The following is a 14,612-nucleotide window of genomic DNA, read 5'->3' as shown; positions in this document are numbered from 1 at the left end:
TAGATGATGCAACTGTATATACTTTTCCTTCTTTCAACAGATTTTCTTTAAAAAATACTCTATATTAAACACTACAGAAAATAATTAAAGTTAATAAGCAGGTATTGGTATCAAAAAAAAAAGGGGGAGAAGACATGTAAAGAGAATGTGGTAAATGCTATAAAAGAGATATGAACCTGGCAGGTTCCTTATATCCTACGTAAGGCATCCTGGATCCAAAACTTTTAATTCGTGTATTTATAAAATAAAAATGTTTCAAACTCTGACTATGTATACATTTTGTTAAAAGTCTGGTGGTTACAAAATTGAACAAAAAGCATAGCTAGCCTTCAGTTATGAGAAAATTCCACTTCCCAAAATACCTCTGAAAGCTTAAGATATTTTTTAAAATAAGTGAAATTATGAAAACGGAATGAGAAAAATTAAGTATTTTCATAATAACCCATTATTTGTTTTTATAGTATTCAAAATAATGATTTTTAAATTTTAAGCAAAGTTTTTCAAAGTAATCTATCATTCAGATTCTAAAACCCAAAAAATGTTAAGGTTCACCAGTGCCTATCAAAGTAATCTATCATTCAGATTCTAAAATCCAAAAAATGTTAAGGTCCACCAGTGCCTAGTATACATATTTAAAACTCCTCTACCAACTCAGTCAAACTGTATATACAAAGAATATATTTAAACTCAATTTTAAGGATTTGTTATCACTTAGTTATGAGGTCAACTAATAATTAAAAGATACATTATTTAAAAGGACAATATTTTTTTCATTATTGAAATGTAAATCAGGAGCTAGAACTTCCTGAAGTTTGCATAAAAGGTCTAGTCAATACACGGTAAGAAACATTTAGGACTTTAAGTTCAATCAGAAGGCTCAATGAATTAATAATTAGCCTTATGATTTATTTTAATATAATGGGATCTGTAAATGACTCAAAATCGTTGTGATTAAGAACTCATTTTCTTACCCATTTCTTCATAGGTATTCTAGAAAAAATACATGTGTCTTAAAAGTGAGAGAAAGAGACAGAGATAGGTCCAAGGGGGAAAGGAGGCGTGAAGAACAAAATCTGCAATGGGTATGCACATTTTACTTTGACCAACTACAGAGAATTCAAAAATTATCTTTAGAAAGCAGTTTAAAAATATATACTCTATAGCCTAGCTTGAAATTATTATTATAGTTAATAAACATTTTAGGGTCAAAGTAAAAGAATAAATAATAGAGAGAAAATCAGTAATCATTTCTTCAAATATATAATTTTAAAATCACCATAAAGCTCTGCCTAGTCTAAAAGATGGTCATATGATTGTCTCACAAAATTCTAGAACAAAGTTCACATTAACATGACTTCTATTTACTATATTCTCATAACATTTAAATTTTTTTAAACACCGATTTTAAAAAACAAATTTATAATTTTAAACATGAGTGATGCCAACTTAAAATTGCCAAACCAAGTTCAATGTGAAAATCAGTGAACCAAATTATTCTGAATCTTGATCTTATATCAAATACCATGATTACTGCATTGACTAAACTCACCTTCAAAAACATTGTATGTCACAACTAAAAAATACATTAAAAGCTACTAATAAAAAGACAATGATAACTAGGAAAGAATAGCACATTCATTAATTTAAAAAGAATTCCATTTTTAATAACTTTGTGATTAAGATATTATTACACTGTAACCGCCTTTCTAAAAAACAAGTACAAGGAAATGAGTTTAAAAGTATTTTTGCGGGTCAGGTGGGTGGCTCATGCCTGTAATCCCAGCACTTTGGGAGGTCAAGGCAAGTGGATCACGGGGTCAGGAGCTCAAGACCAGCCTGGCCAACCTGGTGAAACCCCGTCTCTACTAAAAATAAAAAAAAAAATTAGCCAGGTGTGGTGGTGTGCGCCTGTAATCCCAGCTACCCGGGAGGCTGTGGCAGGAGAATTGCTTGAACTGGGACTCGGGAAGCAGAGGTTGCAGTGGCCTGAGATCACATCACTACATTCCAGCCAGGGTTACAGAGCGAGACTCTGTCTCACACACACATACACAAAAAGAGTATTTTTGCTCTATGTAACAACCAGAAGCGCAGCTCTAAAATAGTTCAAAACTCAAAAGAATCCCTCAACTATTTCTTTAGGGTTGATACTATTCTTCCTTTATGAATTAACCTCTCTCCTGTCATCTGGGATAGCATTTTTTTTTCCTTCAACATGTAACTGAATTCATATTTTCTTCAAGAGGGTTTATCTGCCTCCCACTTGATCATCTTACACCTCCCCCATCTACCATCCTTATGGCACTCTGTCACTCATTTATACAAGTTGTCTATTAAAACTAGGTGTGATTTTCCCATTAGAAAGTATAAAGGGAAAAGCAAAGACTACTTATGATTTATAATTTATATAAATTACAGAAGTTAATTAGGGTGCTCAGTCAATGGAGGACAAAATATTTAAATTTTCATCATGTTCAAACAAGATAGAAAACACCAAAATTATAAACAAATCAAAGTACTTGCTAAGATAAAATTCAAGCTACATTTGATGGCTATCAGCAAGTAGTAGTGACTCAAAAGCAGAAATTTAAATTTTTCAAGAGTTCCAAGGTTCAGAAAAGCAATAAATTCAATGTCATTTTCCCAGAGGCCATTGTTTTAAGCTTATTTAAAAAGGCTTCTTCATTTTGCGTTACTGTCAAAAGAAAAACTTTCAGCTGACAGTCCAGTCATATCCATTAAGTTCTTTAATAGCAGTACATAGATCTTTTTGAAAAATTTATTAGCTCAAGGAGAAATGAATGGTAACAACACCAAATAGATAAAGAATTACTTATATGTGAAAAAAATGAATAGGTGGTGACAAAGTTAACGTATTTTTACATGCCAGGACCATGTGATGTTTAGAGACACATTCAAAATAGTATTATTTTTTTCAATAAGTCTATCATAATTCTCATTTTTAAAACATACAAAGCACAGAAAATAAGAAAATTAGCAAGTACAAATCTGATGTCATTTTAAGATAAGAATATATTTTCAAACCATATATCTGATACGGGGTTAATATCCAAAAGATTATATTTTTATACACACACACACACACACACACACACACACACACACACAAACACACATTTTATATATATATATATATATATATATATATATATATATATATATATATCCAAAAGTTATATAACTCATGTTAACTGAATAGCAAAAAACCAAATAATCTGAATAAAAAATGGGCAATGACTGAATAGATATTTTTCCAAAGACAATATAAAAAATGGCCAATGGGTATATAAAAGGGTGTGCAACATAACTAACCAGGGAAATGCAAAATTAAAACCACAATGAGATACTACCTCCCATCTGTCAGGATGGCTATTATCAAAAAGTCCAGAGATAACAAGGGTTGGCGAGGATGTGGAGGAAAGTGAATCCTGTATACTTGTGTTGGGTATGTAAATTAGTACAGCCAAAACATTATGGAAGTTCCTAAAAAAATTAAAAATAAAACTACTATATGATTCAGTAATCCCACTCCTGGGTATTTATCCAAGAGAAACGAAATCAGTATGTTAAAGAGATATCTGCAATCCTGTACTCACTGTAGCATTACTCACAATAGCTAAGAAATGAAAATAAATGGAGATGAATCCATAGTGAAAAGATATGTGGGACTGAGAAGAGAGACTGCAAAGAAGCCTGAGAAAATTTTGGCAGTAATGGAAATATTCTATACCTTATTGTGGTTAATGGTTTTACAGAGGTGCATCCATTGTCAAAACTCATGGAATTATATACTTTAAATAGACACAATTTACTGTACATGAATCATACCTCAATAAATTTAATTTTTAAAAATGATGTGCAACAAGCATGGCATATGTTACATAATTAAAATTATATTTCATTACATTTGAGGGCCATGAAATTCTCTGAAATAGCAAAACAAAAAAAGCAAACATGAGCATCAAAAGTCTTTTATAATTCAGAACAATTTATTTGATTCTGACTTAGGCATATATGGGCCTTAAGAAATTCAGAACAATTTGTTTGATTCTGACTTAGGCATATTGCCTATTGGCCTTAAGATGCCTTAACTGTAGATGATCAGATTACCAAATTCTACTTCAAAGTACCTTTCACAGTCATTTTCTCTAACACGAGGTAAGTAAAGAAACTCATGACGAAGTGGAAACAAGTCCAGCTACCATTTCAAGGCATTAAAACAAAATGTTCAGAATTCAGATTGTCTCACATAGTTAAACCATACGCAGACCAGTCTTCTCAGCTGTTGAGCACCTGATACAGTGACACATCTAAAAGGGGGATTAAAAAAAATATCCAAGATGTTTGGTGATTAAGAACCAAAAAAGTAACCAGAAAACAAAAAGTTTGAAAACCTGCATCTTATAGCCAACATGCTATAAACAGTCATTTCTCTAATGTGGGAGGAAAATACCACTCATATTCTGATGTGCTAAAAAGGTTGGATTTTTCATATAAAAACTTAGAAACATAAACAGCAAAAGAGGGCAAAAAAAGAAAAAAAAGAAAAAGAAAAGAAAAGAAAAAGTCATTCTAATACTGAGAAGACTACAGAACAGTGTAGGTTAAAAATTCCAGGAGCCATCCAATCTTTAATGTCATAGTCCCTAAATGCATTGAAGCAGTATAGCTACAGATATAAGAGCTGTTATTTTTAAATTTCTGTATTTTACAAGCTTAATGTGTTTTCTATGTGCCAAATGTTGTTGTAAATGTTTTTCAAATATTATCTCATTTAATTATAATATCAATCCATTGAGGTAGATATTTTATTTTACTGATGAGGAAACGGAAGTAAATTGATTAAGTAACTTCCAAGATTACACAACAAACCTGGTAGTCAAAAGCTAAAGTCATGCTCCTAACCACAAACTCTGCTTCTCTTCATAAGTTTTTAATTCATGAACTTTTATGGATATGAGCAAAGCTTTGCAATAGAGGAAAGTACACAGACTCTACTAACTATAAACAAATGGTCTTTTGTCAGTCAAATACAGTTATTTAGCCTCTGCAACTGCATTATTTGTTAGATTTCTGGCAGTGGTTCTCAACTCTGGCTGCCAATTCTGGGTGCACACTGGAATCACCCAGAAGTTTCATTTAATTGGTCTGGAGTAGCAACTGGTCATTTATTTTAACACTCTCCTGATGAATCCAATGTGTAGCTAGGGCTCAAAACCAATGCTGTATGGCAGGGTTGTGAACTTAAATGCCTGGCCAAATAATAGATAGAGCAGGGGGCTTCAGACTTAAGAGTCTAATTTAGTTAAAAAAAAAAAAAAAAAAAAAATGCAGGGTTAAACTTAATGTCTACAAACATTGGCTCATGGTGTATCTTATATTCTTGGAACAGCCTTTTATTATAACGTATCAATGATAAAACTACTTAACCCAAAATGCAAGTCTCTGAACACATCCTATTAGGGAGATGGAAAGAATTCAAGAAAAATCAGAACCAATGTCAACAACATGTTATTCCCTTGTGAACGTGAACTTCACAGATGGGTCTATGACCACACAGAGCACTTGCTTAGTTTAACTTTCAACTTTCGAACAAAAGGAGTTATGAACAGTCTTTTGGAACTTAATTTTCTTAAGTTGAATTAAAAAACCTTATCCTAATTTCTATATAAATGGAAATAGATACTCAGAAGTTACTCTAAATGCATGAGGATTAACCATCTATTCTAAAATAACTAAAGCAATGAGTATTAGCATATCTACACTTAAAGCACAATAAATCAGTATAGTTTAGTGGTTCTCAGATGTTAGATTTTGTAACCAGTATAAATTTCACTTCAAATTTAAGAGACTGATATTGGGGTTGCAAAATTTTTATCTGTAAATATAAACAAATACACAAAACTATTACCATATTACCAACATAGAGAGAGACATACATTATAGCCACTAAAACATCCTTATGAAAACAAAGCTACTGTAATGGATGTAAGGATATATTTACCATTATATTTATAGAAAAATAGAATGATATTCAGAATAACTTGGATCATTTAAAAAAGGGTAAAATTAATCTAATATACTCAATTTAAGAAGACATGAGCATAAACTTTTTTTAGAAAAGATGGGTATCCAAAACTTAAAGTTTTAAAGTTATGAATATAAAAAGATTAAACTCAACTATCTGGAAATATTTATATTAGCTTCCTTTGTGTGTGTGCCTTAAATCTACAAGGCCTGGTGCTATGTACTAAGGCTATAGAGATAAAAGGCAGAGTTTTACTCAAGGAACTAAGTTTAGTGGGAAAAACAGACAAACCAACTGGTAACTTATAAATACCATAAAGGTAGGCACAATTGCGCTATGGAAGCACAAGGTAAGAGGGGCACTTATGTAGGGGCACTTACTTATGTAGGATACTGTGCTAGGTGCTGTACACAACTGTGTTTGTGGGGATGGGGTAGTGATGATTAATAAAAACCCAGATCTTTGCTTCAAGAGTTTACATTATAATAAATTGGCCTAAAAGATCAACCATGAAGAGGTCATTTCAAAAGAGGCCTGAAGATCAGACTCTAAGCCATAATCCTTAATAATCTAGATTTAAAGTTGTTAAAAAACATTATGCTGCTAAGATTCCTGTATATAATTACTTCTGATTTAAAGAGGAACATTTTAGAAAATTTTACAGAAGGAAGAGGGGAAGGGATAATGCCCAGGAGCCATCCAATCCTTAAGGCTACCCTGAAGACATGAAGAAGGAATAGCTACAGTTAACACCTCTATTATTTATGTTACTTGAAGAGGGTAGGGATCCTGTTGCTTTTGCTAATTAGAAAGGAATAATAAAAACAGAAGTTCCAAAAGTACTTATGATAACGAGGGAAAGTCTCAACTTAATCATCAAAAGTGAACAATGTATGAGATTGCTCTAGTAAATTAACAAAAATACTGCAAGAAGTGATGATTGTAAGAGGAACTATGCGACAAATGTGCCTGACTTATTTAGACAGTATAGAAATGGAAAACTGATATGAAAATATGTCAAAACTATCAATGAAGAAATTTAAAGACAACTTCTTATAGTGTGACTTTAAAAACAAGTAGCTCTTTACACAGTGGTGTAGCGAGAATATCTATTATTGAAAAATCATTAACTCATTCAGTTATCTCAACTAATGTTATGTTCTGTATACTGTATTTTTATTACAGAAATAAGTATTTCATAGGCACATGAGTAAGGAATGAATGTGAAAAACAATTAGAACTCCTAGGACAAGTAAATTCTTAGTAAAGTTCCCTGCTTTTCTTTGCAACAGAAAAATTTTAGTTCAATGTTTTCTCAAAAAGTGCTTTAATGATCACCTGCATCAGAATCACATAAGGAATATTAAATATGCAGATTCCTGGGCCCCAATCTCAGATCCACCAAACTGCTTTCTGGGGACCTAAGAATCAGCATTTTAAAAAGTTCACCAGAAGATTTTGGAGCCCACTAACATTTTAAGAACATTAGATGCTTTAAAGCTGCAAACATAATATATACTTACTAAAGAAAACAACTGCACCAAATCCAACTGAAAATACTGATTTTGTTTGATTTTGAAAGACTGGGACTCTCAAAATCAAAGCAAATCAGTATTTTCTTAAGCAATATTATAGTAAACGTAATTTTACCTTTTCTTGAGGACTTTAGGCTGTCATTATGAACATCTTCACTCTAATGTAAATTAATCATAAATGGCAGCAGATATAGTTCTACTACTATGTTGGTACCCAGCATAGCAAACACCCAATCCCTGGAAGTATTCCTTGTGTTCTGTGGTAGTACCACTTTCTTCTTCCAAACCCTAACTACTGGAGTCTTCCAAGGACCTGTCCTCAGTTCTAGATTATCATTACTCCACTGTGCAGTTTACTTGCCTCAAAGCTTCAACCTCCACATAGAGGACTTCCAAATCCTAAATTTCCAAAGGATACATTGCAAACTAAATCAATACTACTATCCCTATGATAAACCAATCTGCCTGACTACCCTGTTCCTCTTGCCTCCAACCCCTACTATTTCCAAAGTTATGCTAATAGCTACATACATTTTCCCAGGAAAGAAATATTGGCATCATTTTGGACCCTTCTTTACTTTCACTAAAACTGTGTATTCTGATCTTCAAAGTCTCTGTCTTCTATTTTCATCATCACTACTGTTGTTTATACCATTATTAACTTTAGATCAGGTTAGTATAAAAGCCTTTCGCCTAGATTCCTCCTACTGCAATAACTGTTCCTCAACCTCTTTGTCCACTGTGTACTCTGGAAGCTTTTACATATACAGATGTCTGTGTTCAATAAAGTTTCAAAGATGATACTGATGTGAAACCAAGGCCAAGAACCGCTACGTTTGTGGGTTTATTTTCCATTAAACAAATTTTCCAGTAAACAATCAAGGAATCTGCGCCAATGCTTTTGGTATCTAGTTTATCTTTTCAACTATAAAAAAATCCCTAAAAAGATTATTAGTCTTTGTGACAAGGCATAAGAAAATCAAATAGCTAAATACTAATGTACATTGTATACCTACATGCCCTTCATTGAACTGACTATATAAATGGTCTGTTTATCTTTTAGTATTACTGATTATTGAACTCTTTTCATTGTTTTTTCTTCTCTTGGGAATGGTGATTCAAACTCTCCTAGTGCAAATTTAACAGGACCTTCAGTGGACAACTTCACCTTATTTATTTTACTGATCAGGCAAATATTCTATCAGAAAAAGCTTTCTGATTCGAAAACAGAGCAAAAGTTTTAAAACAACTTTAAAACTTTGTTCCTGGAAAAACACAAACATTACATGCATTCTCTTATTTTTTGACTTTTTGGTTCAAAATGATCGTAATTCGAAAGCTTTCTGATTCGAAAACAGAGCAAAAGTTTTAATACAACTTTAAAACTTTGTTCCTGGAAAAACACAAACATTACATGCATTCTCTTATTTTTTGACTTTTTGGTTCAAAATGATCGTAATTCAAAGGTTCTTCTCCTTCCCCCATAATTTTCATTTCAAATGTTTGTTGGAGAATAGTCACAAATATATTTTTCAGCTTATCCTACACTGCTATTCTAATTCACCTGTTAAGATCGCCACCTAATTCCATGATCTTAAGAATACCTCTTTTAATACATATTTTTTATTTTATTGTGATTGATTTATAAGCTGCAGGTGTTTATGTGATAAACTGTTTTAAGTTTGTTTGGTATGTAAAATAAGTAAATTCAGGGATTGAATAAGTTGATAAAATGTCCCAAAGATATTCACAAGATAGATGAAAAAAATCAAAACTAAATGTAAGGAAAAGTGTAATATTACTCCTGCCAACTGCAGCCTTTTACATTTTCTTTCATGAATTTTTACATGAATGCTTTAAGTTTAGAAAGAGAAATGCCGGCATAAAAGCAATCTTTATAGGAATGGGTTCATGTGTATCATATAAAGACAACCAAAAACACACATGGCTCTACTTCAGTTCTTGATTTGATACATACTTGTCAGGCTCATCTGATTAAATAATGAAGTTCCTGTTTGAAAAGCAAAACTAGCTGTTTTTTTCCAATTAAAAAAGCAGTCTATAACGCTTATACTAAAATATTTTTAGTTTACATGGAGGTCAAATTTTAAAAATTATGTATAGCAAAGACAGAAAACACCTATATGTGCAAACATATTTCCATTTATATAACCTCACTTTAAAAGACTACCCCTTAACTGTCAATGGCAGACACCAGAAATACCCCTTCTCATCACCAATGCTAAGCATTTCTTTTTAGTAACTGCTACAGATACAGGTGCTGCCTGGAATACACCTTTATCTCCAGTTCTCACTTTATTCTTAGACGAACTGGCACAGAATCTCCTAAGTGGTGCCACAGGACAGGCCATAAAGTAGGGAGGGAAAACGCAGTAAACAAAGAGTGCATTAAACCTACCTGCTACTCTTTACAACTCTGTCCACCCTTCCCCACCCCAAGCCTACTCATCACCATCAACTAGCATCAGTTGGGCAAATGGACGGAGAACAGTTAAAAAAAAAAAAAAAAAAAAAAAAACCCAATTATTATCACAGCGAAAACAAACAAAAAAAACTTATTTTCATTCTTTTTCCTGTTTTGTTTTCAATTCTGCTACTAGAGATTAGGGAAGAGAAGGCTCTGTTCTCCAATCTCACAGTCATTATCTAGTCCTCACTCCTGTCCTTAATATTCATTGGCTGTTTTGCCTCCTTTCTATTCCACTCTAACTTATTTCCTTCCCTGCCGTCTCCCTAAAAAAATCCTCACCTAGCATAGCTCCAACTCAGCGAATCATACCTATCCTACGGATCTATTCCCATCAATTTATATCCTTTCTCCTAATGAAAGTTCTAGGGCCACTTCCTGCTTCCCATTTTCCCTCCTATTCTAACATCTGGAGTCACTAATATCAGGTTTGGAGGTGGGGGGGAATCTATATTATTTCCATAAAATACGTATAGTATTAATAATGAACTACAAAAGTGTCTCGAAGTTATTTTAATCTTTTTGGGAATCAGCTCACTCATCTGTAAAATGAAGAAGCTATTAGATCACCACTATAAAATCTGGCTGACAATTTCCAGTTCCTAATAGGGATCTGAAACTATAGATCTGAAGTAGAACACAGGAATTTTCTAAAAGGCACCCAGTTGAATCTGCGGATCAGCCATGTTTGGGAATCACTGCTAAATGCAAAAAGTTCTTTCTAGTCTAAAACTCCACGATCCTAAGCTGGAATTTTCACTGTGTTTGCTGGTAGAAAAATAGTGATAAAAGGAGTACAGTTTTCATAGTTATTGGTGCTATAGTTCAGGTATGTTACTGATTAAATAGGCCTTTGCAGGCTGATCTAGCACTTAAGCACTCTTTAGATTACGATAATAGCTGACTTGCAAATGAACTTGTAAAATATGTTCACAGACTGGGGACCATCAGCACAATACTAAGTCCTCAAAGTAAAACACTAAAAATTATTTCCTTGGTATTATTATGTGCAGTTTTTTCACAGATGGCTTTTTTTTTAAACCACTAATATTTAGCCTATATGTCAGAAATAAAGGTAGAAAGACCATACTGATTATGATCACTTATTCTGCCAATTCACTGATAGGGCTTTGTGTATTATTCAAGCAAAGCCTGGAGAAGTCTAGACCACTAGTGAAATTCAGGGCATTAAAATGCCTAAAGAACAGTCTCATTCAAATGTTTAGACTGCCAGGCCTTTACTTCCCCAGAAGCATACTAGATAATTTACTTATGAACTCCATGTATCTATTCCAGCTCTGGTAACTTCCAACTACCAATTCTCATGATAAACACAGGTTCCTGTGGTTAATATTCAGGCTTAAAACATGTTTAAACATGTGGGAACTAAGCACATATAAATAGCACTTGAAGAGATGACATATTAGTGTGTTAATTTGAGTGGAATCTACTCATTTATGAAAAAATAATGAATAATGAAATTATTAAAAGGTAAAAATAGAAATGGAATCCTATGCTAGTCATTTTTCTCTTTAAAAAGATACACGTAGTTAAATTTGTACAAAATAGTAGGATAAATTGCAGGAAAGTGTGTCCATTTATTTCCTAATTTCTCCAAATAACATAAAATCTACAGTGAATGCCATTACGTAAGAGCATTCTTTGAATATCAAGAATGATGCAGTTGTTGCTATGGTAACTACTCATTTTATTGACTAAATTGTAGGTTTGGGTAGCATTCTTTCAAAAAACATATTTCAACATCTTAAGTAGTCTGATAAGACTCTACTGCTTTCTGTTAAATAACTACAAGTCGCATTTGGGGATGACTATTTAAGCAGCCTCTACTAGAAGCTAGGCTTGATTTGCTAAGGAAAGAAATCTTTAAAGTTTGAAAAAAGAAATATATCAATTACATTCAAAAGAACAAAGGCTACTTAGTTTTAACTTTCGAGATAGTTGAAACGTGTGTATAAATCAGCAGTAACATGACCTTACATGTCTCTGTTCTTTCACTGCCATAATTTTCCTTCTAATCCTAAATTAACTAAGTATAGGACTAACACCAGAAGGCTGCTGACTTTTCAGTCTAAAACGAGAACCAGTGGAACGCTATCCACATTTTGATACTTAAGAGAAGTCTCTCTTCCGAGCCTATGAAAACACAGAATTTTCACTGTCAAGATCTTATAAAATAGCTGTGTAGAAAAGCCTATATTTAATGATACCAAAGATAACTGTAGACTCCAACTGTAAACACTTCTCAGGCACAGAACCGGAACCCCCTCCAAGGAAGCCGAGGGTGGGCTTCATCCGCCTGTGTCTTTAGGAGGCTTCAAATCTAAACGGTATTTTCAGAACGTGCCCAGATCTCTTCCTCACCTGCCTAAGTAAACAGTAAGACCAATATTTACAAATTGGGGGTGGGGGCCACGGGTGTAGCCCGTGTCCCCTTTTAACAATGTGAAGTCCAGTCAGCTAAAAGGCCTGCTGACTTCGCAGCCCTGGAAGCCTACGCGAGGAAGGCTCGGCATGGCTGTAGGAATGAAGTACTAGGAAGCGGGTCTGACGAGGAAGCAAATGGTACAGCCGGCAGGTCAAGCGTAAAGGAGTGAGACACAACTCAGGCTTCTTTTCGTCTTTTATAAACGGATTTTACCTGTCTGGTTTTACCTTGGCGTTTCTTGTAAAGAGCGACCCCCACCCACCTTCTTCTGTGAGCATATATGTGTTTGTGTGTGTCGTGACAACAACCTCAGCACCCCGGCTGGGAACAGGGGGTTGGCTGGGGTGGGGACTCAATTCCTTTACAGGCCTAGAACTCTCCCGAAGGGCCCTCAAAGAAAAGGGGGCGGGGCGGAGCGCGTCGGACGCCGACTAGGGGGCTCCGACCAGGCCCAGGAGAGCGGCAGCGGCTGGGAGGACGTGCAGATCCTTTAGGTTTTAATGGTGGCCTCTCTGAAGGAGGGAAGAGGTGACAAGGGATTGGGGGTAATGAGGCCTCCCCTTCCCCCCTCGCTCAGCGCGCTGTTTACCTTCTCGGTACTTCTTGCGGAGCCGCCGGTGGACGCTCTTCACCACACCGGAGAGCTTCTCCTGCTCCAGTTTCCGTTCCTGCTCCCGGGGCGGCAGAGTGTTCGGGTGCCCGGCCCTCTGCCCACGAGCAGTACTTCGACCGCCGGCCCCGGGCTCCATATCGCCGCCGCCGCCGCCCCTCAGGCCCCCGAAGACTCTCCCCTGACGGAGGAGGTGGGGAAGGAGGAGGGAGCAGCGGAGGCAGCAGCCGGAGGAGCCAGAAGAGCCAGAGCGACAGCCTTAGAGGTGGACCCTCACTTGAAAATGCGATCTTATTGGTGGATTTTGGAGGGCTGGGCGGAAACGGAAAAGGCTAAGGGCCAATGGGCGAAAAGTGCCGGCGGCGATCCCGGTTGTTTGGGAAGGCGAGCAGCTGGCGGAGGCGGAGCTTGCGGGGGTAGGGAGCCTGAGGCAGTGGGAGCTCTAGGCCTGAGTGCTCCTGTCTCCCCCATCTTCCCCGGATTCTGTGCGCAGGCGCTGTGGCCGGGCCTCGGGAGACCAGCTGTGAGCGACGCGCCTGCGCGTCTTAGTTTGCTTAGTTTGTAATTTTTTACAGCCCAGCTCTCTGATGTCTTCCATCATTTTTACCCTCTACGCTTTAAAATTTGTTGCGACACGGCCAGGGTCGTCTGCTTGAACCTTCGCTACACCTTGTCACCTTTAGTTACTTGCTCTTTGAGATGACGTTACACTTCAGGGAACTCAAGCACACAAGCTTTCTAAGGCTCAAGGAGAGGTATGGCTACCAAAAGCTGATTTAATTCTCAGGCCGACCAGGGTTAATGCCTGCAGTACTACTGCTAAGCGAAGGACGTAGAAAATGCGTAAAGGAGAGGGCCAAGAAAAGCAACAGGAGATGCAGGAGGACAATAAGGAACGGTAGAAAACTCAAAGCAGATGCCCTCAAGAACTTTTGTAGTGGCCATAGTGTTAATAAGCAGCCTGCCCTGGTCTTACTCGCATCAGCACTCTGAACTTTTATGGTCGGCTCAGGTGACCTCCTGCCCTTTAAGCTGGAGGGTTAGTCTATGCGGAGTGTGCCTAAGTGGGTTTGGCGACCTGTTCATCCTCCTCCACTTCTTTTCCTTCTCTTGGGGAACGTGATTGTTGACTTCTGTTCCAGAAAGGTGGAACACTGCTCTCTGGAGCGAGGTAGACCGCGTTAGCTCCTGAAGTGGTAATTTGGCTGCTGGAGTGTCAGAGATTCAATAGACTGAGAGAGCCCCTAATGAATTGTGTTGGATTGTGGACCACTTCCCCATTGCAGATGTTGGTTCCATTTCTTTAATTATACATTCCATCAGGCTAAACTACATGTTCAGTTTCTGAAGCAAAGGGTCAAACATGTTAGGCTTTTGATGTATATTGTGAAATTGCCTTTTCTGAAAGATAGTAGCAGTTTATGCCATGTCCAATAGTACATGTAGATTATTTCATTGCACTCTTACCAAAGGTAGGTATTACA

The 14,612-nt window shown here is 36.0% G+C and overlaps 1 protein-coding gene and 1 long non-coding RNA gene across 2 annotated transcripts in view; one reads left to right on the top strand and one right to left on the bottom strand.

The window, feature by feature from the left end:
- BMT2 (base methyltransferase of 25S rRNA 2 homolog) overlaps positions 1–13,383 on the bottom strand; it is a 101,715-nt gene extending 88,332 nt beyond the window's left edge. The window contains exon 1 of the mRNA XM_012457004.2: positions 13,108–13,383. Coding sequence (XP_012312427.1) covers positions 13,108–13,267 — 160 coding nt within the window. The 5' untranslated portion in view covers positions 13,268–13,383. The remainder of the gene's footprint in view (positions 1–13,107) is intronic.
- Positions 13,384–13,563: 180 nt separating this feature from the next.
- Positions 13,564–14,612, top strand: part of LOC135274016 (uncharacterized) — a 692,063-nt gene continuing 691,014 nt past the window's right edge. Inside the window, exon 1 of the long non-coding RNA XR_010341813.1 lies at positions 13,564–13,883. This is a non-coding gene — a long non-coding RNA (uncharacterized LOC135274016). The remainder of the gene's footprint in view (positions 13,884–14,612) is intronic.

The sequence above is a fragment of the Aotus nancymaae genome, unplaced genomic scaffold, assembly GCF_030222135.1.
Source record: "Aotus nancymaae isolate 86718 unplaced genomic scaffold, 86718_ANA_hifiasm-v0.15.2.pri h1tg000002l, whole genome shotgun sequence".
Classification (NCBI taxonomy): Eukaryota; Metazoa; Chordata; class Mammalia; order Primates; family Aotidae; genus Aotus; species Aotus nancymaae.
Note: the sequence above shows the minus strand (reverse complement) of the source record. Positions and strands in the feature narration are given on the sequence as shown.